At 47.4% G+C, this 23,298-nt stretch overlaps 1 protein-coding gene across 2 annotated transcripts in view; it reads right to left on the reverse strand.

Moving 5' to 3' along the window:
* Positions 1-745: 745 nt before the first annotated feature.
* LOC134969580 (fatty acyl-CoA hydrolase precursor, medium chain-like) overlaps positions 746-23,298 on the reverse strand; it is a 181,196-nt gene continuing 158,643 nt past the window's right edge. For both annotated transcript variants that reach the window (XM_063945629.1, XM_063945628.1), the window contains 5 exons: positions 12,989-13,066; positions 12,488-12,635; positions 11,905-12,054; positions 2,355-2,427; positions 746-1,425 (listed from right to left, as the gene is read on the reverse strand). In XM_063945629.1, the coding sequence (XP_063801699.1) occupies positions 1,239-1,425; positions 2,355-2,427; positions 11,905-12,054; positions 12,488-12,635; positions 12,989-13,066 (636 nt within the window). In that variant the 3' untranslated portion in view covers positions 746-1,238. The remainder of the gene's footprint in view (positions 1,426-2,354; positions 2,428-11,904; positions 12,055-12,487; positions 12,636-12,988; positions 13,067-23,298) is intronic.

Consider the following 23,298-nt stretch of genomic DNA (forward strand, 5'->3'; position numbering starts at 1 on the left):
TCCTGCTTACCGTGTTCCTCAAATGTTTTCTTCTTCCCCTTGTGCTCTGTGAACCAAATCTATTGCAGCCGCGTTCCTGTGAGGAGACGGGCAAGTAGAAAGGGACAGTCTACAAACTGTTCGCCTCTATCTAGTGTCTTCAATATATTGAATACAAGTAGTTTGTAGACTGTCCCTTTCTGCATTCAATACAGTGGGGTCTGTTCAATACAGTGGGGTCTATTTACTAAGCTTTGGATAGAGATAAAGTGGACGGAGATAAAGTAAATCAGTCAATCAGCTCCTAACTGTCATTTTTCACACACAGTCTGTGATATGGCAGTTAGGAGCTGATTGGCTGGTACTTTATCTCCGTCCACTTTATATCCATCCAAAGCTTAGTAAATAGACCCCACTGTATTGAACAGACCCCACTGTTTTGAATGCAGAAAGGGATTAGTAAATAGACCCCACTAGTGTCACTGTTCTTGCAGCAATGTTTGGCACTGATGGTGATGTGAGCTGGATGCAGAGGAGATGGGCCCCTAAGCCCCCAGGCACCATTTCAGCAGCACACACTATAGTTACCCCCATTGGTTTCACTGCTGCATTAATGAACCTTCCAAAACAGCAAAAACCCGGATTTTACACATTTGTTTCCATAATAATATCTGCACTTGAAAATTATAATGCATTTTTCTTAATTTTAAAGGTGTTTATATGAGACGCGTAAAATGTGTAGTTAAAAAATAGACAAAAAGACAACTTACTGCATCAAATGCGCGTTTATTGATGTCAGAATGTGCAAAATCTGGACTCTATAATTCCCCATCCCAGGACTTCATAATGATCTCTGCAGTGTAGGGATGTTCTCTGGTTATCACACGTGATCTCCCGAGAATAACATCTCAGCAGTCACAGCCTGTAAAAGAGGAGACCCTCTTCTTTCACTTCTTTTCACTTCTAATGCTCTTTCCTACAGATCATGACTTTTCATGATCTGGAGGAGATGTGATGTAATCACATCCCTGATGCAATGACATCATGAAGTCCCTCCCCTACCAGATCTGACCGACAGCAACTATAAGAGGGAAAAGTTTAGTTTCCTCTGCTATTAGCTTAGTTTACCATATTATTTGAATCCTTGTAGTGCTTAGGACAAGTCCCACTCATCCTTAGCAGTGAACGAGTTATGATAACAGTTTCACTTTAAAAGCATTCCATATTATAATACAGATAGATGAGGATCATGGAGAGATTTACAGTTCTGTATGGTCTCCTCTTTCCCCCGACAGTGCTCGGATTTTCTCATTAAGGATCTCGGTCCAGAATTTAAACTTGTCCTCCTTTAGCCTCTTAGATGTTTTCTGTTTCTTGTTAATTTCCAGATACTCTTCATCTATGTTGTACAGCGGCCATTCTGCCAGGCCCGGCCCATTCGGATCGCTGCAGACAATAAAGGCAATCACTTTCCATTAATCTTGGTTCTATTTTGTGGCGTAATTGATAAATGCGCATAAAACTTGATAACGAAGTTGCAACGAATAAGATGCGTAACACAAGAGTTACAGTGGTACTGTGGTGTCAGTGGTACTGTATGTCGGTGGTAATGTGGTGTCAGTGGTACTGTATGTCGGTGGTAATATGGTGTCAGTGGTACTGTATGTCGGTGGTAATGTGGTGTCAGTGGTACTGTAGTGTCAGTGGTACTGTAGTGTCGGTGGTACTGTATGTCGGTGGTACGTATGTCGGTGGCAGCTCTATGTCCCCACACTATCAATTTATATCATAACAGCTGAAGAGCCGCAGATCCAGGGCTGGGACAGGGGCAGGCAGAACATACAGCTGCCGGGTATGGGTCGTTGGGTAGACACAACTTAGTTCGACAGTCATTAGGTCGACCATGGAAGGTCAACATGCATTAGGTTGACAGGGACAATAGGTCGACATGGTCATTAGGTCGACATGTACTAGGTCGACAGGTCAAAAGGTCAACATGTTTTTTTAAAACTTTTTTTGGCGTTGTTTTCTTCGTAAAGTGACGGGGAACCCCAATTAGTGCACAGTGTCCCCTCGCATGGCTCGCGCTTCGGGCAACCGTTCCAATCATAGTCCACGTGGATCGTTAAGTATGAAAAAAATCCCAAAAATGTTTAAACATTTGAAAAACTCATGTCGACCTTTTGACCTGTCGACCTAGTACATGTCAACCTAACGACCATGTCGACCTAATACATGTTGACCTTCAGTGGTTGACCTAATGACTGTCGACCTAAGCTGTGTCGACCTAACAACCGTATCTCCAGCTGCCCTACAGGCGGCCTATGCCTGGCATACAGACAATGATATAACAACTTTAAGTCCTACTCTCTTACCCATTACGGGCAAAGTTTGCCCAGTATCTCATAATTGTTCTGCTCAGGGCTTTTTCTTCATCAGTAGCGTCGCCTTGGAAAGAAAAGAGAAGATCGTTTTTTAGGGGGTAGAATTCTACTAAATAATAAAAGACAAAAAAGTAACAGAAAAAAGAAGCAATAAAACAACACATGCGCTAATAGTTTGTCCTGTTTTCTTCTACGCGCATCTGTTTCAATGAGGCTTAAACCATTTATTAACATTTGTTGATGTCAGTTATGAAACCCCAGTAAATGGGAACCGTTCCTGACAAAGTGTGACAGAGGGGTAATTGTAATAACCTGCGACTTGCGGGATGGTTCTGCCTTTTTAATGATTGCCCCTTTAAGACATCATGCCGACTCACCGGGAACACGTCATCAATGCCTACAAGTCACCGGCTAATCATGGTGTAATGAGCCTGATGGTTTACGTACAAATCCGATGGTGGGGGAGTAGGAATTAGGGAGAGAATACTCACCGGAACGCTGGCGCAGCAGATGACTCTGCCGGTAGTTTTGGCCACAAGACTGCCAGGACTCTATAGCCAATTAGCCATAGGTGAAGACACCGCTGCTATCGCAGGTACGACATCTCTAGACCCCCAGGGACAGTTTGTCAACATTCTACCACCGGCAGTGTCAACATGATGAATTTCACCCTAGTATAACACACCTGCGAAAATATACCCCGGCACTTATGGTGCAACACCTCAGGTGTGACTGCAATATCCCGTTTTTTAGTGTTTCTAATGCTGGGTATACACTAGTAGATAGAGATGTGCACTTGAAATTTTTCGGGTTTTGTGTTTTGGTTTTGGGTTCGGTTCCGCGGCCGTGTTTTGGGTTCGACCGCGTTTTGGCAAAACCTCACCGAATTTTTTTTGTCGGATTCGGGTGTGTTTTGGATTCGGGTGTTTTTTTCAGAAAACACTAAAAAACAGCTTAAATCATAGAATTTGGGGGTCATTTTGATCCCAAAGTATTATTAACCTCAAAAACCATAATTTCCACTCATTTTCAGTCTATTCTGAACACCTCACACTATTATTTTTAGTCCTAAAATTTGCACCGGGGTCGCTGGATGACTAAGCTAAGCGACCCTAGTGGCCGACACAAACACCTGGCCCATCTAGGAGTGTCACTGCAGTGTCACGCAGGATGGCCCTTCCAAAAAACACTCCCCAAACAGCACATGACGCAAAGAAGAAAAAAAGAGGCGCAATGAGGTAGCTGTGTGAGTAAGATAAGCGACCCTAGTGGCCGACACAAACACCTGGCCCATCTAGGAGTGGCACTGCAGTGTCACGCAGGATGGCCCTTCCAAAAAACACTCCCCAAACAGCACATGACGCAAATAAAAATGAAAGAAAAAAGAGGTGCAAGATGGAATTGTCCTTGGGCCCTCCCACCCACCCTTATGTTGTATAAACAGGACATGCACACTTTAACCAACCCATCATTTCAGTGACAGGGTCTGCCACACGACTGTGACTGAAATGACGGGTTGGTTTGGACCCCCACCGAAAAAGAAGCAATTAATCTCTCCTTGCACAAACTGGCTCTACAGAGGCAAGATGTCCACCTCATCATCATCCTCCGATATATCACCGTGTACATCCCGCTCCTCACAGATTATCAATTCGTCCCCACTGGAATCCACCATCTCAGCTCCCTGTGTACTTTGTGGAGGCAATTGCTGCTGGTCAATGTCTCCACGGAGGAATTGATTATAATTAATTTTAATGAACATCATCTTCTCCACATTTTCTGGAAGTAACCTCGTACGCCGATTGCTGACAAGGTGAGCGGCGGCACTAAACACTCTTTCGGAGTACACACTTGTGGGAGGGCAACTTAGGTAGAATAAAGCCAGTTTGTGCAAGGGCCTCCAAATTGCCTCTTTTTCCTGCCAGTATAAGTACGGACTGTCTGACGTGCCTACTTGGATGCGGTCACTCATATAATCCTCCACCATTCTTTCAATGGTGACAGAATCATATGCAGTGACAGTAGACGACATGTCCGTAATCGTTGTCAGGTCCTTCAGTCCGGACCAGATGTCAGCATCAGCAGTCGCTCCAGACTGCCCTGCATCACCGCCAGCGGGTGGGCTCGGAATTCTGAGCCTTTTCCTCGCTCCCCCAGTTGCGGGAGATTGTGAAGGAGGAGATGTTGACGGGTCGCGTTCCGCTTGACTTGACAATTTTGTCACCAGCAGGTCTTTGAACCCCAGCAGACTTGTGTCTGCCGGAAAGAGAGATCCAAGGTAGGTTTTAAATCTAGGATCGAGCACGGTGGCCAAAATGTAGTGCTCTGATTTCAACAGATTGACCACCCGTGAATCCTTGTTAAGCGAATTAAGGGCTCCATCCACAAGTCCCACATGCCTAGCGGAATCGCTCCCTTTTAGCTCCTCCTTCAATGCCTCCAGCTTCTTCTGCAAAAGCCTGATGAGGGGAATGACCTGACTCAGGCTGGCAGTGTCTGAACTGACTTCACGTGTGGCAAGTTCAAAAGGTTGCAGAACCTTGCACAACGTTGAAATCATTCTCCACTGCGCTTGAGACAGGTACATTCCACCTCCTATATCGTGCTCAATTGTATAGGCTTGAATGGCCTTTTGCTGCTCCTCCAACCTCTGAAGCATATAGAGGGTTGAATTCCACCTCGTTACCACTTCTTGCTTCAGATGATGGCAGGGCAGGTTCAGGCGTTTTTGGTGGTGCTCCAGTCTTCTGTACGTGGTGCCTGTACGCCGAAAGTGTCCCGCAATTCTTCTGGCCACCGACAGCATCTCTTGCACGCCCCTGTCGTTTTTTAAAAAATTCTGCACCACCAAATTCAAGGTATGTGCAAAACATGGGACGTGCTGGAATTTGCCCATATTTAATGCACACACAATATTGCTGGCGTTGTCCGATGCCACAAATCCACAGGAGAGTCCAATTGGGGTAAGCCATTCCGCGATGATCTTCCTCAGTTGCCGTAAGAGGTTTTCAGCTGTGTGCGTATTCTGGAAACAGGTGATACAAAGCGTAGCCTGCCTAGGAAAGAGTTGGCGTTTGCGAGATGCTGCTACTGGTGCCGCCGCTGCTGTTCTTGCGGCGGGAGTCCATACATCTACCCAGTGGGCTGTCACAGTCATATAGTCCTGACCCTGCCCTGCTCCACTTGTCCACATGTCCGTGGTTATGTGGACATTGGGTACAACTGCATTTTTTAGGACACTGGTGAGTCTTTTTCTGACGTCCGTGTACATTCTCGGTATCGCCTGTCTAGAGAAGTGGAACCTAGATGGTATTTGGTAACGGGGGCACACTACCTCAAGAAATTGTCTAGTTCCCTGTGAACTAACGGCGGATACCGGACGCACGTCTAACACCAACATAGTTGTCAAGGTCTCAGTTATCCGCTTTGTAACAGGATGACTGCTGTGATATTTCATCTTCCTCGCAAAGGACTGTTGGACAGTCAATTGCTTGGTGGAAGTAGTAAAAGTGGGCTTACGACTTCCCCTCTGGGATGACCATCGACTCCCAGCAGCAACAACAGCAGCGCCAGCAGCAGTAGGCGTTACACGCAAGGATGCATCGGAGGAATCCCAGGCAGGAGAGGACTCGTCAGAATTGCCAGTGACATGGCCTGCAGGACTATTGGCATTCCTGGGTAAGGAGGAAATTGACACTGAGGGAGTTGGTGGGGTGGTTTGCGTGAGCTTGGTTACAAGAGGAAGGGATTTACTGGTCAGTGGACTGCTTCCGCTGTCGCCCAAAGTTTTTGAACTTGTCACTGACTTATTATGAATGCGCTGCAGGTGACGTATAAGGGAGGATGTTCCGAGGTGGTTAACGTCCTTACCCCTACTTATTACAGCTTGACAAAGGCAACACACGGCTTGACAAATGTTGTCCGCATTTCTGTTGAAATACTTCCACACCGAAGAGCTGATTTTTTTGGTATTTTCACCAGGCATGTCAACGGCCCTATTCCTCCCACGGACAACAGGTGTCTCCCCGGGTGCCTGACTTAAACAAACCACCTTACCATCAGAATCCTCCTTGTCAATTTCCTCCCCAGCGCCAGCAACACCCATATCCTCCTCATCCTGGTGTACTTCAACACTGACATCTTCAATCTGACTATCAGGAACTGGACTGTGGGTGCTCCTTCCAGCACTTGCAGGGGGCGTGCAAATGGTGGAAGGCGCATGCTCTTCACGTCCAGTGTTGGGAAGGTCAGGCATCACAACCGACACAATTGGACTCTCCTTGTGGATTTGGGATTTGGAAGAACGCACAGTTCTTTGCGGTGCTTTTGCCAGCTTGAGTCTTTTCATTTTTCTAGCGAGAGGCTGAGTGCTTCCATCCTCATGTGAAGCTGAACCACTAGCCATGAACATAGGCCAGGGCCTCAGCCGTTCCTTGCCACTCCGTGTGGTAAATGGCATATTGGCAAGTTTACGCTTCTCCTCCGACAATTTTATTTTAGATTTTGGAGTCCTTTTTTTACTGATATTTGGTGTTTTGGATTTTACATGCTCTGTACTATGACATTGGGCATCGGCCTTGGCAGACGACGTTGCTGGCATTTCATCGTCTCGGCCATGACTAGTGGCAGCAGCTTCAGCACGAGGTGGAAGTGGATCTTGATCTTTCCCTAATTTTGGAACCTCAACATTTTTGTTCTCCATATTTTAATAGGCACAACTAAAAGGCACCTCAGGTAAACAATGGAGATGGATGGATACTAGTATACTTATGGATGGACCAGCGACTGCCGACACTGAGGTAGCTACAGCCGTGGACTACCGTACTGTGTCTGCTGCTAATATAGACTGGATGATAATGAGATGAAATTAATATATATATATATATAATATCACTAGTACTGCAGCCGGACAGGTATATATATTTATTATGTAATGACTGATGACGGACCTGCTGGACACTGTCAGCTCAGCAGCACCGCAGACTGCTACAGTAAGCTACTATAGTAGTATGTATCAAGAAGAAAGAGAAAAAAAAAACCACGGGTAGGTGGTATACAATTATGGATGGACCAGCGACTGCCGACACAGAGGTAGCTACAGCCGTGGACTACCGTACTGTGTCTGCTGCTAATATAGACTGGATGATAATGAGATGAAATTAATATATATATATATATATATATATATATATAATATCACTAGTACTGCAGCCGGACAGGTATATATATTTATTATGTAATGACTGATGACGGACCTGCTGGACACTGTCAGCTCAGCAGCACCGCAGACTGCTACAGTAAGCTACTATAGTAGTATGTATCAAGAAGAAAGAGAAAAAAAAAACCACGGGTAGGTGGTATACAATTATGGATGGACCAGCGACTGCCGACACAGAGGTAGCTACAGCCGTGGACTACCGTACTGTGTCTGCTGCTAATATAGACTGGATGATAATGAGATGAAATTAATATATATATATATATATATATATATAATATCACTAGTACTGCAGCCGGACAGGTATATATATTTATTATGCAATGACTGATGACGGACCTGCTGGACACTGTCAGCTCAGCAGCACCGCAGACTGCTACAGTAAGCTACTATAGTAGTATGTATCAAGAAGAAAGAGAAAAAAAAAAAACACGGGTAGGTGGTATACAATTATGGATGGACCAGCGACTGCCGACACAGAGGTAGCTACAGCCGTGGACTACCGTACTGTGTCTGCTGCTAATATAGACTGGATGATAATGAGATGAAATTAATATATATATATATATATATATAATATCACTAGTACTGCAGCCGCACAGGTATATATATTTATTATGTAATGACTGATGACGGACCTGCTGGACACTGTCAGCTCAGCAGCACCGCAGACTGCTACAGTAAGCTACTATAGTAGTATGTATCAAGAAGAAAGAAAAGAAAAAACACGGGTAGGTGGTATACATATACAATTATATATATATTATATACAATTATATATATATATATATATATATATATATATATATATATATATATATTAAACTGGTGGTGATTAATTAAACTGGTGGTCAGGTCACTGGTCACACTATCAGCAACTTGCAAGTAGTACTCCTAAGCAGACAATCACAATATATACTGGTGGTCAGTGTGGTCACAATGGCAGTGTGGCACTCTGGCAGCAGAGTGCCAGCAAAAGTGTGCACTGTACGTTAAAATATGTACTCCTGCTCTCAGACTCTAACTGCTCCCCACTGTCTCCCCCACAAGTCAGATATACAGTCACACTATCACTTCAGCAAGTAGTAGTACTCCTCCTAATGCTCCCCAAAATTACTAAAGTAAATAATACTGTGTCTCTCTCTACTCTAGTAGTCTCACTCTCTATAAACGGAGAGGACGCCAGCCACGTCCTCTCCCTATCAATCTCAATGCACATGTAAAAATGGCGGCGACGCGCGGCTCCTTATATAGAATCCGAGTCTCGCGATAGAATCCGAGCCTCGCGAGAATCCGACAGCGGGATGATGACGTTCGGGCGCGCTCGGGTTAACCGAGCAAGGCGGGAAGATCCGAGTCGCTCAGACCCGTGTAAAAAAAACTGAAGTTCGGGCGGGTTCGGTTTCCGAGGAACCGAACCCGCTCATCTCTACTAGTAGATATATCTGCAGATCGAGTGATCTGCAGATATATCTATGGATGGACCAGGCAGTGTGTTGAGCATACATACTGCCTGATCATTCAGAACTGACGTCACGAACTGGGCAGACGTTTATATGCACCCGCCCAGTTCAGTTGTCAGTCACCGCCTTCTGGTGCAGCATGTGTACGGGCGGTCGGCTGACCACCCGTACATACACAGCGATGCGCCAATATATCGTTAGATATGGCAGTGCTGCAGGGCCGACGCGATCAGAGCCGGATTAACGGTGGGGCGGAAGGGGCGGTCGTCCCGGGGCCCCCACACAAGTGGAGCCCCCACACACTGTCCTCACAACTGCAAAAAAACATTGGAGTAGGAGTACAGCATTTACCCGTCTCCTCTCCGTCCTCCTCGGCAGCTGAAACGTTCCATTACAGCTGCGGCCGCCGAGGAGCTTCACTCACTGCAGTGTGAAGTCTCACGAGATTTGACATTATCTCGCGAGACTTCACACTGCTGTGAGTGAAGCTCCTCGGCAGCCGCAGCAGTAAAGGAACAGCTCAGCTGCCGAGGAGGACGGAGAGGAGACAGGCAAATGCTGTACTCCTATTCCGATGTTTTGAGGACAGTGTGTGGGGGCCCCACAAATGTACTGCCCAGGGGCCCCCACAGACCTTAATCCGGCCCTGGACGCGATATGTCCGTGAATGACGGTGTTCACAGACATATCATTCGCACACACTGGCCGACGGACCCCCAATATATCGGCCGTTCAATAGAACGTCCGGTATATCGGCCAGTGTGTACGCACCATAAAATGTATTAGAAGTCTCTGCTTGTGCCTCCCAGGCTCTGTTGTAGAGCATAGAGAACGGCATGTGACTAACCAGTCTAGAATCTTTTCAGACTCACTTAAATGAGCCGGAATGAGGTCTGACGGATTTTTCAGTACACGGGTAGGTATCTTCTAAGTTATTATAACCAACCTTTCTTTGCAATAGGAGTCAGCAGTATGGTGGCCAATTCCGGGATCGGAATCGTCGGGATCCCGGGATTTAGGCCCAAAAAGAGACGGGATTCAATCCCGGAATTGGAAGCTCCAATCCCGGGGATTGAGGGATCAGCACTGAGTGTCCTCAGGATGCTCAGATGCTGCCCGGCTTCCTCCTCCCAGCTCCCCAGCGCTACGTGATGTGCAGTGAGAGGTCACGCTGCGTTGTAATCCGCCGCTGACCGCCGCCGGGAGAGAGAAGAGGATGTTTCCCGCCCGCCCGCAATATATGGTGAGCTATGTGGGCGGGACGGGCGGGGAAGGGCAAGGGGGCGGCCACATAGGGAAAAGCCAATCCCGGGTATCCCGGGATTGGCCATTTTTAAATCCCGATACCCGGGATTGAAAAAATGACCCGGGATTGTCCACCCTAGTCAGCAGGAATAAATGAACAAAGACGGATTTTATTGCACTTTTATCAGTAATGCAATGGCTGGGAGGAGTAATAATACTGGCCATGACATGTATTATACAATTAAATACTCCAGCAAGCGGCCTGCTTTATTACTGTATATCCACTATGCAATGCAGGGACAGAGAGAGGAACTTGTGCTGCAAGCAATGCAACTGACACAAGCGAGGACAATGGGCCCTATTCAGTTGTGACTGACAGGGGGAGATGTACTAAGCAGTGATAAAAGTGGAGAAGTGAGCCAGTGGAGAAGTTGCCCATGGCAACCAATCAGCATTGACATTTATCATTTGCATACTACAAAAGTATACAGAGCAGCTGATTGTTTGCCATGGGCAACTTCTCTACTAGCTCACTTCTCCACTTTTATCACTGCTTAGTAAATCTCACCCAGTTTCTTCTAGTGAGAGGATATGTTGTAGCTGTTGGGATTTGTACAGGGAGGTCCACCGGTGGTGTCTCTAATCTGCCGGTTGCATACAAGGACGCATCATCAAAGTTCTATGGATGTTCAGAATGCCCGTCACAACTAAGCTGTCGGGGCCGGTGAAACTGCGTACCAGGACGCAATTACTGACTGCCGCATGCCTCTGAAATGGTTGTGACGCCCCTGAAACAGTTGCGGTACGCCCACGTTTGGCTATCCGCCCCCTCCGCACGTTACCTCCCACAAACATTCACTGACTGTCAATCATTCGGCATCCCAATCCGCACTGTGACTGCTGTTGGCAATCCATTGCGGCACATGCACGGTGTGAATCAGACGTATGTGCAGTGCAAAAAACATCTGGTAAATGCGCAAATATCGGCATTGCGCCAGCCCGTGAATCAGGCCCTATATGAATAACTCTAGTTTGGATGTAATTCCATTAGTTATAATCGAAACACAAAAAAAAAAAAATTGTGGGCTTTGCACCTGGAAAATACTATCCAATCAGTGGGCACTGCATGGTGCCCTCAACAGGCCACGGCCCCTGGACAATTTACAGTTGAGGATGAAAGGGTATTGTTGGGACGCTCTGATTGGACGAGCTAGTCAATCCATGTCAAATGACCTGACACCCTCTATCAGCCCATGCACCCAGAGACCTCTAGTGGGGGTTGTAGAGGATGGAAAGACATGGATTAAACAGGGATCTGACTATTACATGTATCTCTTTTAGGGGGATATGTATCAAGCAGAGAATAGAATGGAGAAGTGAATTTTTCAAATTGACCAATCACCTGCTATCTATAATTTTCTACAATGTACTTGATAAATGCTACCTCAAAGCTGGTAGTTACACTTCTCCACTATTTTCACTGCTGATACCGCGCCCTTATATGATAAGAAGCACGCTATTTTCCATAAAACAATGTTCCCTGTCTAATGCTCCTCCTGGACAGTCTAGAACAACATAACTGATCGTCGGGTGTCTTGCCGCTTACGTGACTTACCAGCGAACACCACACCGTTCCTCAGATAAGGACCTCCCATCACATAAATGAGCTCGTCCGTGTGATCGGCTTTCACATAGTCTGGTTTCGTGTCCTGAAACATTGACGACCGGTGCTGGAATTCATAAAAGTAGACGGGGAGGCCAGAATCTAACAGGGAAGGATAAGAGCAGGCGTCAGGTGCAATGCGGGATCTGTGTCCATAGAACGTCAGCAATAAAAACTAATATACATGTGTATATAACGCTATGATGACAATACCTTTGCTGGAACCCATTGCTCATCATTACCACCTATGTCCTTGGATCATACACAGTGTGGGGTCCCAGGCAGTAGGGCCCACCGGTGGTTTCCCCTGTACCCCTGTGGGCCAGTCCAACCCTGGGTCTTTTAACACCTGTCTTATTTCAGTGTAACATCCATTGTGTGCGACTGCATAAACTGTTCTCCGAGAGAATGTTGCAGCACAATGATGTCCCGTGCCCCTGCTCTCTGGCAAATTACAGGTCCGAATAGCATGTAAACAGTAATGGAACAACAGAAACACAATGAGAATCACTGAGGTTATAGCTGTGCCTCGTACCTCGATGGTATTTTGCAGCCTTGAGCACAGGTATAACCATTAACACATCTCCGCACGCGTCAATCAACTGGTCACGGAGCTCAGATGGATCCTTTGTGCCGCCAAAGTACTCATCCATAACAAAAGGAATGCCACTGGCGTCCAAACCCTGTGATATTGGGTGTTAAACATTATTTATTATTATTTATTTACAGTTTCTTCTATAGCGCAGCATATTCCGTTGCGCTTTACAATTAGAACAACAGTAATAGAACAAACTGGGTAAAAACAGACAGACATAGAGGTAGGAAGGCCCTGCTCGCAATCTTACAATCTAAAGGGAAATGAACAATAAACTGGGGTTCAGTGAACTAGTAAACACGCCTCCGCCTCCTAAAAACATACATACAGAAGAAAACAGAACATCTCTATATAATATAAAACATTCATGTAATGTAAATGTGATATTATTACGCATCATGTGATATATATGTGAATTATTTATTACACATCTTATCTTACCAGTATAGGAATAGTTCCAAGTGCCAACGGCAGCAATTCTCTGTGTATTTCTTCTGTTATTAGCGTCACATTCAATAGCTGGACACACAAAAAAAAATAACAAAAACTACAATAAGTTCTAAAGCCAAATATTGTTTATAAGCGATATTTTTTTATAAGCGCCCATTTATATCAACTTTGTAATAAAAGCTCAGCATTCACCTCCTGCAGAGGTTCCAAAACGTGGTCCCCAAGATACCGCAACGGTCCAGGTTTTAAATATATCCATGGCTCAGCACAGGTTAAATCAAATTGACAGAGTTACTAATTGAAGGTGGCCACACATCTAACGACTCACAAACAATGCAATGTCATTAACAATTTCCCTTGAACTCCCTGGCAGCTCCCCGGCATTCCGGACTCACAATATCGTGCACAAGTGTTAATTTCGACAAACGATCTAGTGTGCACCTGAAATTTTTCGGGTTTTGTGTTTTGGTTTTGGGTTCGGTTCCGTGGCCGTGTTTTGGGTTCGAACGCGTTTTGGCAAAACCACACCGAATTTTTTTTGTCGGATTCGGGTGTGTTTTGGATTCGGGTGTTTTTTTCAAAAAACCCTAAAAAACAGCTTAAATCATAGAATTTGGGGGTCATTTTGATCCCATAGTATTATTAACCTCAATAACCATAATTTCCACTCATTTTCAGTCTATTCTGAACACCTCACACCTCACAATATTATTTTTAGTCCTAAAATTTGCACCGAGGTCGCTGGATGGCTAAGCTAAGCGACCCAAGTGGCCGACACAAACACCTGGCCCATCTAGGAGTGGCACTGCAGTGTCAGGCAGGATGGCCTTTCCAAAAAATACTCCCCAAACAGCACATAACGCAAAGAAAAAAAGAGGCGCAATGAGGTAGCTGTGTGAGTAAGCTAAGCGACCCTAGTGGCCGACACAAACACCTGGCCAATCTAGGAGTGGCACTGCAGTGTCACGCAGGATGGACCTTCCAAAAAATACTCCCCAAACAGCACATGACGCAAAGAAGAAAAAAAAGAGGCGCAATGAGGTAGCTGTGTGAGTAAGCTAAGCGACCCTAGTGGCCGACACAAACACCTGGCCCATCTAGGAGTGGCACTGCAGTGTCACGCAGGATGGCCCTTCCAAAAAATACTCCCCAAACAGCACATGACGCAAAGAAGAAAAAAAAGAGGCGCAATGAGGTAGCTGTGTGAGTAAGCTAAGCGACCCTAGTGGCCGGCACAAACACCTGGCCCATCTAGGAGTGGCACTGCAGTGTCACGCAGGATGGCCCTTCCAAAAAATACTCCCCAAACAGCACATGACGCAAAGAAGAAAAAAAAGAGGCGCAATGAGGTAGCTGTGTGAGTAAGTTAAGCGACCCTAGTGGCCGACACAAACACCTGGCCCATCTAGGAGTGGCACTGCAGTGTCACGCAGGATGGCCCTTCCAAAAAATACTCCCCAAACAGCACATGACGCAAAGAAGAAAAAAAAGAGGCGCAATGAGGTAGCTGTGTGACTAAGCTAAGCGACCCTAGTGGCCGACACAAACACCTGGCCCATCTAGGAGTGGCACTGCAGTGTCAGGCAGGATGGCCCTTCCAAAAAATACTCCCCAAACAGCACATGACGCAAAGAAGAAAAAAAGAAAAAAGAGGTGCAAGATGGAATTGTCCTTGGGCCCTCCCACCCACCCTTATGTTGTATAAACAGGACATGCACACTTTAACCAACCCATCATTTCACCGACAGGGTCTGCCACACGACTGTGACTGAAATGACTGGTTGGTTTGGGCCCCCACCAAAAAAGAAGCAATCAATCTCTCCTTGCACAAACTGGCTCTACAGAGGCAAGATGTCCACCTCATCATCATCGTCCGATTCATCCCCCTTTTCACTGTGTACATCCCCCTCCTCACAGATTATTAATTCGTCCCCACTGGAATCCACCATCTCAGATCCCCGTGTACTTTCTGGAGGCAATTGCTGCTGGTGAATGTCTCCATGGAGGAATTGATTATAATTAATTTTAATGAACATCATCTTCTCCACATTTTCTGGAAGTAACCTCGTACGCCGATTGCTGACAAGGTGAGCGGCGGCACTAAACACTCTTTCGGAGTACACACTGGAGGGAGGGCAACTTAGGTAGAATAAAGCCAGTTTGTGCAAGGGCCTCCAAATTGCCTCTTTCTCTGACGTCCTAGTGGATGCTGGGACTCCGTCAGGACCATGGGGATTAGCGGCTCCGCAGGAGACAGGGCACAAAAATAAAAGCTTTAGGACTAGGTGGTGTGCACTGGCTCCTCCCCCTATGACCCTCCTCCAAGCCTCAGTTAGGTTTTTGTGCCCGTCCGAGCAGGGTGCAATCTAGGTGGCTCTCCTAAAGAGCTGCTTAGAAAAAGTTATTAGGTTTTTTATTTTCAGTGAGTCCTGCTGGCAACAGGCTCACTGCAACGAGGGACTTAGGGGAGAAGAAGTGAACTCACCTGCGTGCAGGATGGATTGGCTTCTTAGGCTACTGGACACCATTAGCTCCAGAGGGATCGAACACAGGCCCAGCCATGGAGTCCGGTCCCGGAGCCGCGCCGCCGACCCCCTTGCAGATGCCGAAAAGTGAAGAGGTCCAGAAACCGGCGGCAGAAGACTTTTCAGTCTTCATGAGGTAGCGCACAGCACTGCAGCTGTGCGCCATTGTTGTCAGCACACTTCACACCAGCGGTCACTGAGGGTGCAGGGCGCTGGGGGGGGGCGCCCTGGGCAGCAATGATAATACCTTGTTCTGGCTAAAAATACATCACATATAGCCCCTGGGGCTATATGGATGTATTTAACCCCTGCCAGGTCTCACAAACACCGGGAGAAGAGCCCGCCAAAATAGGGGGCGGGGCCTATCTCCTCAGCACACAGCGCCATTTTCCTGCACAGCTCCGCTGCGAGGAAGGCTCCCAGGACTCTCCCCTGCACTGCACTACAGAAACAGGGTAAAAAAACAGAGAGGGGGGGCACTTTTTTGGCGATATTGATATATTAAGCTGCTATAAAGGAAACAACACTTCTGTAGGGTTGTTCCTATATATTTATAGCGCTTGGGTGTGTGCTGGCAAACTCTCCCTCTGTCTCCCCAAAGGGCTAGTGGGGTCCTGTCTTCGATAAGAGCATTCCCTGTGTGTCTGCTGTGTGTCGGTACGTGTGTGTCGACATGTATGAGGACGATGTTGGTGTGGAGGCGGAGCAATTGCCGGTAATGGTGATGTCACCCCCTAGGGAGTCGACACCGGAATGGATGGCTTTGTTTATGGAATTACGTGATAATGTCAGCACGTTACAAAAATCAGTTGACGACATGAGACAGCCGGCAAACCAGTTAGTACCTGTCCAGGCGTCTCAGACACCGTCAGGGGCTGTAAAACGCCCTTTACCTCAGTCGGTCGACACAGACCCAGACACGGACACAGAATCTAGTGTCGACGGTGAAGAAACAAACGTATTTTCCAGTAGGGCCACACGTTATATGATCACGGCAATGAAGGAGGCTTTGCATATCTCTGATACTGCAAGTACCACAAAAAGGGGTATTATGTGGGGTCTGAAAAAACTACCTGTAGTTTTTCCTGAATCAGAGGAATTGAATGAAGTGTGTGATGAAGCGTGGGTTAACCCCGATAGAAAACTGCTAATTTCAAAGAAGTTATTGGCATTATATCCTTTCCCGCCAGAGGTTAGGGCGCGCTGGGAAACACCCCCTAGGGTGGATAAGGCACTCACACGCTTATCAAAACAAGTGGCGTTACCGTCTCCTGAAACGGCCGCCCTCAAGGATCCAGCTGATAGGAGGCTGGAAACTACCCTGAAAAGTATATACACTCATACTGGTGTTATACTGCGGCCAGCCATCGCCTCTGCATGGATGTGCAGTGCTGGGGTGGTTTGGTCGGATTCCCTGACTGAAAATATTGATACCCTGGATAGGGACAGTATTTTATTGACTATAGAGCAATTAAAGGATGCTTTTCTTTATATGCGAGATGCTCAGAGGGATATTTGCACTCTGGCATCGAGAGTAAGTGCGATGTCCATATCTGCCAGAAGAAGTTTATGGACGCGACAGTGGTCAGGTGATGCGGATTCCAAACGGCATATGGAAGTATTGCCGTATAAAGGGGAGGAATTATTTGGGGTCGGTCTATCGGATTTGGTGGCCACGACAACAGCCGGGAAATCCACCTTTTTACCTCAGGTCCCCTCCCAACAGAAAAAGACACCGTCTTTTCAGCCGCAGTCCTTTCGTTCCTATAAGAACAAGCGGGCAAAAGGACAGTCATATCTGCCCCGAGGCAAAGGAAAGGGTAAGAGAGTGCACCAAGCAGCTCCCTCCCAGGAGCAGAAGCCCTCCCCGGCTTCTGCAAAGCCCTCAGCATGACGTTGGGGCTTTACAAGCGGACTCAGGGGCGGTGGGGGGTCGACTCAAGAATTTCAGCGCACAGTGGGCTCACTCACAGGTGGACCCCTGGATCCTGCAGGTAGTATCTCAGGGTTACAGGTTGGAATTCGAGAAGTCTCCCCCTCGCCGGTTCCTAAAGTCTGCTCTGCCAACGTCTCCCTCAGACAGGGCGACGGTATTGGAAGCCATTCACAAGCTGTATTCTCAACAGGTGATAGTCAAGGTACCCCTCCTACAACAGGGAAAGGGGTATTATTCCACACTATTTGTGGTACCGAAGCCGGACGGCTCGGTAAGACCTATTCTAAATCTGAAATCTTTGAACCTGTACATACAAAAATTCAAGTTCAAGATGGAGTCACTCAGAGCAGTGATAGCGAATCTGGAAGAAGGGGACTTTATGGTGTCCCTGGACATCAAGGATGCTTACCTGCATGTCCCAATTTGCCCTTCACATCAAGGGTACCTCAGGTTCGTGGTGCAAAACTGTCATTATCAGTTTCAGACGCTGCCGTTTGGATTGTCCACGGCACCTCGGGTCTTTACCAAAGTAATGGCCGAAATGATGTTTCTTCTGCGAAGAAAAGGCGAATTAATTATCCCTTACTTGGACGATCTCCTGATAAGGGCAAGGTCCAGAGAACAGCTGGGGGACGTAGTAGCACTAACCCAAGTAGTGCTGCAACAGCACGGGTGGATTCTGAATTTTCCAAAATCTCAATTGACCCCGACGACACGTCTGCTGTTCCTGGGAATGATTCTGGACACGGTTCAGAAAAAGGTGTTTCTTCCGGAGGAGAAAGCCAGGGAGTTATCCGAACTTGTCAGGAACCTCCTAAAACCAGGAAAAGTGTCTGTGCATCAATGCACAAGAGTCCTGGGAAAAATAGTGGCTTCTTACGAAGCGATTCCATTCGGCAGATTCCACGCACGAACTTTTCAGTGGGATCTGCTGGACAAATGGTCCGGATCGCATCTGCAGATGCATCAGCGGATAACTTTGTCTCCACGGACAAGGGTGTCTCTTCTGTGGTGGTTGCAGAGTGCTCATCTGTTAGAGGGCCGCAGATTCGGCATACAGGACTGGGTCCTGGTGACCACGGATGCCAGTCTGAGAGGCTGGGGAGCGGTCACACAGGGAAGAAACTTCCAGGGAGTGTGGTCAAGCCTGGAGATGTCTCTTCACATAAATATACTGGAGCTAAGAGCGATTTACAATGCTCTAAGCCTGGCAAAACCCCTGCTTCAGGGTCAGCCGGTGTTGATCCAGTCGGACAACATCACGGCAGTCGCCCACGTAAACAGACAGGGCGGCACAAGAAGCAGGAGGGCAATGGCAGAAGCTGCAAGGATTCTTCGCTGGGCGGAAGATCATGTGATAGCACTGTCAGCAGTGTTCATTCCGGGAGTGGACAACTGGGAAGCGGACTTCCTCAGCAGACACGATCTACACCCGGGAGAGTGGGGACTTCATCCAGAAGTCTTCCACATGATTGTGAACCGTTGGGAAAAACCAAAGGTGGATATGATGGCGTCCCGCCTCAACAAAAAACTGGACAGGTATTGCGCCAGGTCAAGAGACCCTCAGGCAATAGCTGTGGACGCTCTGGTAACACCGTGGGTGTTCCAGTCAGTGTATGTGTTTCCTCCTCTGCCTCTCATACCAAAAGTACTGAGAATTATACGGCAAAGGGGAGTAAGAACGATACTCGTGGCTCCGGATTGGCCAAGAAGAACTTGGTACCCGGAACTTCAGGAGATGCTCACGGAAGATCCGTGGCCTCTACCTCTAAGACGGGACCTACTTCAGCAGGGACCGTGTCTATTCCAAGACTTACCGCGGCTGCGTTTGACGGCATGGCGGTTGAACGCCGAATTCTAAGGGAAAAAGGCATTCCGGAAGAGGTCATCCCTACCCTGGTAAAAGCCAGGAAGGAGGTGACTGCACAACATTATCACCGCATTTGGAGAAAATATGTTGCGTGGTGTGAGGCCAGGAAGGCCCCGACGGAGGAATTTCAACTGGGTCAATTCCTACATTTCCTGCAAACAGGATTGTCTATGGGCCTCAAATTAGGGTCCATTAAGGTTCAAATTTCGGCCCTGTCGATTTTCTTCCAGAAAGAATTGGCTTCAGTTCCTGAAGTCCAGACTTTTGTAAAAGGAGTACTACATATACAGCCCCCGGTTGTGCCCCCAGTTGCTCCGTGGGATCTTAATGTAGTTTTGGATTTTCTCAAATCCCATTGGTTTGAGCCACTCAAATCGGTGGATTTGAAATATCTTACATGGAAAGTAACCATGCTACTGGCCCTGGCTTCAGCCAGGAGAGTGTCAGAATTGGCGGCTTTATCGTATAAAAGCCCATATCTGATTTTCCATTCGGACAGGGCAGAACTGCGGACGCGTCCTCAGTTTCTGCCTAAGGTGGTTTCAGCGTTTCACCTGAACCAGCCTATTGTGGTGCCTGCGGCTACTAGCGATTTGGAGGATTCCAAGTTGCTGGACGTTGTCAGGGCATTGAAAATATATATTTCAAGGACGGCTGGAGTCAGAAAATCTGACTCGCTGTTTATACTGTATGCACCCAACAAGCTGGGTGCTCCTGCTTCTAAGCAGACGATTGCTCGTTGGATTTGTAGCACAATTCAACTTGCACATTCTGTGGCAGGCCTGCCACAGCCTAAATCTATCAAGGCCCATTCCACAAGGAAGGTGGGCTCATCTTGGGCGGCTGCCGAGGGGTCTCGGCATTACAACTCTGCCGAGCAGCTACGTGGTCGGGGGAGAACACGTTTGTAAAATTCTACAAATTTGATACCCTGGCTAAAGAGGACCTGGAGTTCTCTCATTCGGTGCTGCAGAGTCATCCGCACTCTCCCGCCCGTTTGGGAGCTTTGGTATAATCCCCATGGTCCTGACGGAGTCCCAGCATCCACTAGGACGTCAGAGAAAATAAGATTTTACTTACCGATAAATCTATTTCTCGTAGTTCGTAGTGGATGCTGGGCGCCCATCCCAAGTGCGGATTGTCTGCAATACTTGTACATAGTTATTGTTACAAAAAAATCGGGTTGTTAATTGTTATTGTTGTGAGCCGTCTGTTCAGAGGCTCCTACCTTTGTCATACTGTTAACTGGGTTCAGATCACAAGTTGTACGGTGTGATTGGTGTGGCTGGTATGAGTCTTACCCGGGATTCAAAATCCTTCCTTATTGTGTACGCTCGTCCGGGCACAGTATCCTAACTGAGGCTTGGAGGAGGGTCATAGGGGGAGGAGCCAGTGCACACCACCTAGTCCTAAAGCTTTTATTTTTGTGCCCTGTCTCCTGCGGAGCCGCTAATCCCCATGGTCCTGACGGAGTCCCAGCATCCACTACGGACTACGAGAAATAGATTTATCGGTAAGTAAAATCTTATTTTTTCCTGCCAGTATACGTACGGACTGTCTGACGTGCCTACTTGGATGCGGTCACTCATATAATCCTCCACCATTCTTTCAATGGTGAGAGAATCATATGCAGTGACAGTAGACGACATGTCAGTAATCGTTGGCAGGTCCTTCAGTCCGGACCAGATGTCAGCATCAGCAGTCGCTCCAGACTGCCCTGCATCACCGCCAGCGGGTGGGCTCGGAATTCTGAGCCTTTTCCTCGCACCCCCAGTTGCGGGAGAATGTGAAGGAGGAGATGTTGACGGGTCGCGTTCCGCTTGACTTGACAATTTTGTCACCAGCAGGTCTTTGAACCTCTGCAGACTTGTGTCTGCCGTAAAGAGAGATCCAAGGTAGGTTTTAAATCTAGGATCGAGCACGGTGGCCAAAATGTAGTGCTCTGATTTCAACAGATTGACCACACGTGAATCCTGGTTAAGCGAATGAAGGGCTCCATCCACAAGTCCCACATGCCTAGCGGAATCGCTCTGTTTTAGCTCCTCCTTCAATGCCTCCAGCTTCTTCTGCAAAAGCCTGATGAGGGGAATGACCTGACTCAGGCTGGCAGTGTCTGAACTGACTTCACGTGTGGCAAGTTCAAAAGGTTGCAGAACCTTGCACAACGTTGAAATCATTCTCCACTGCGCTTGAGACAGGTGCATTCCACCTCCTTTGCCTATATCATGGCCAGATGTATAGGCTTGAATGGCCTTTTGCTGCTCCTCCATCCTCTGAAGCATATAGAGGGTTGAATTCCACCTCGTTACCACCTCTTGCTTCAGATGATGGCAGGGCAGGTTCAGGTGTTTTTGGTGGTGCTCCAGTCTTCTGTACGCGGTGCCTGTACGCCGAAAGTGGCCCGCAATTCTTCTGACCACCGACAGCATCTCTTGCACGCCCCTGTCATTTTTTAAATAATTCTGCACCACCAAATTCAAGGTATGTGCAAAACATGGGACGTGCTGGAATTTGCCCAGATGTAATGCACTCACAATATTGCTGGCGTTGTCCGATGTCACAAATCCCCAGGAGAGTCCAATTGGGGTAAGCCATTCTGCGATGATCTTCCTCAGTTGCCGTAAGAGGTTTTCAGCTGTGTGCCTATTCTGGAAAGCGGTGATACAAAGCGTAGCCTGCCTAGGAACGAGTTGGCGTTTGCGAGATGCTGCTACTGGTGCCGCCGCTGCTGTTCTTGCAGCGGGAGGCAATACATCTACCCAGTGGGCTGTCACAGTCATGTAGTCCTGAGTCTGCCCTGCTCCACTTGTCCACATGTCCATGGTTAAGTGGACATTGGGTACAACTGCATTTTTTAGGACACTGGTGAGTCTTTTTCTGACGTCCGTGTACATTCTCGGTATCGCCTGCCTAGAGAAGTGGAACCTAGATGGTATTTGGTAACGGGGGCACACTACCTCAAGAAATTGTCTAGTTCCTTGTGAACTAACGGCGGATACCGGACGCACGTCTAACACCAACATAGTTGTCAAGGCCTCAGTTATCCGCTTTGCAACAGGATGACTGCTGTGATATTTCATCTTCCTCGCAAAGGACTGTTGGACAGTCAATTGCTTACTGGAAGTAGTACAAGTGGTCTTCCGACTTCCCCTCTGGGATGACGATTGACTCCCAGCAGCAACAACAGCAGCGCCAGCAGCAGTAGGCGTTACACTCAAGGATGCATCGGAGGAATCCCAGGCAGGAGAGGACTCGTCAGACTTGCCAGTGACATGGCCTGCAGGACTATTGGCTTTCCTGGGTAAGGAGGAAATTGACACTGAGGGAGTTGGTGGTGTGGTTTGCGCGAGCTTGGTTACAAGAGGAAGGGATTTACTGGTCAGTGGACTGCTTCCGCTGTCGCCCAAAGTTTTTGAACTTGTCATTGACTTATTATGAATGCGCTGCAGGTGACGTATAAGGGAGGATGTTCCGAGGTGGTTAACGTCCTTACCCCTACTTATTACAGCTTGACAAAGGCAACACACGGCTTGACACCTGTTGTCCGCATTTCTGTTGAAATACTTCCACACTGAAGAGCTGATTTTTTTGGTAATGACCTAACGCTAACGAGAATGACAGGATGTCACCAATATATTCTAAGGGTAATGTGTTTATTATTCTATCCATCCACAGTCCCTTTAATTCTAAATATTCTTCGTAATGACAGAGTAGAACAGGCCTGGCCAACCTGTGGCTCTCCAGATGTTGTGAAACTACACATCCCAGCATGCCCTGCCACATTTCTAACATTGATTAAGAGCAAAACTGTGGCAGGGCATGTTGGGACTTGTAGTTTCACAGCAGCTGGAGAGCCACAGGTTGGCCAGGCCTGGAGTAGAACATTGGGTGCAGTTCTTATTCCTAAGAACATTTTAACAACTACGGCCCTGGTATAGGCCATTCATGGACTGCTGTAATATGTCACAGA

The sequence above is a fragment of the Pseudophryne corroboree genome, chromosome 11 (genome assembly GCF_028390025.1).
Source record: "Pseudophryne corroboree isolate aPseCor3 chromosome 11, aPseCor3.hap2, whole genome shotgun sequence".
NCBI classification, from domain to species: domain Eukaryota; kingdom Metazoa; phylum Chordata; class Amphibia; order Anura; family Myobatrachidae; genus Pseudophryne; species Pseudophryne corroboree.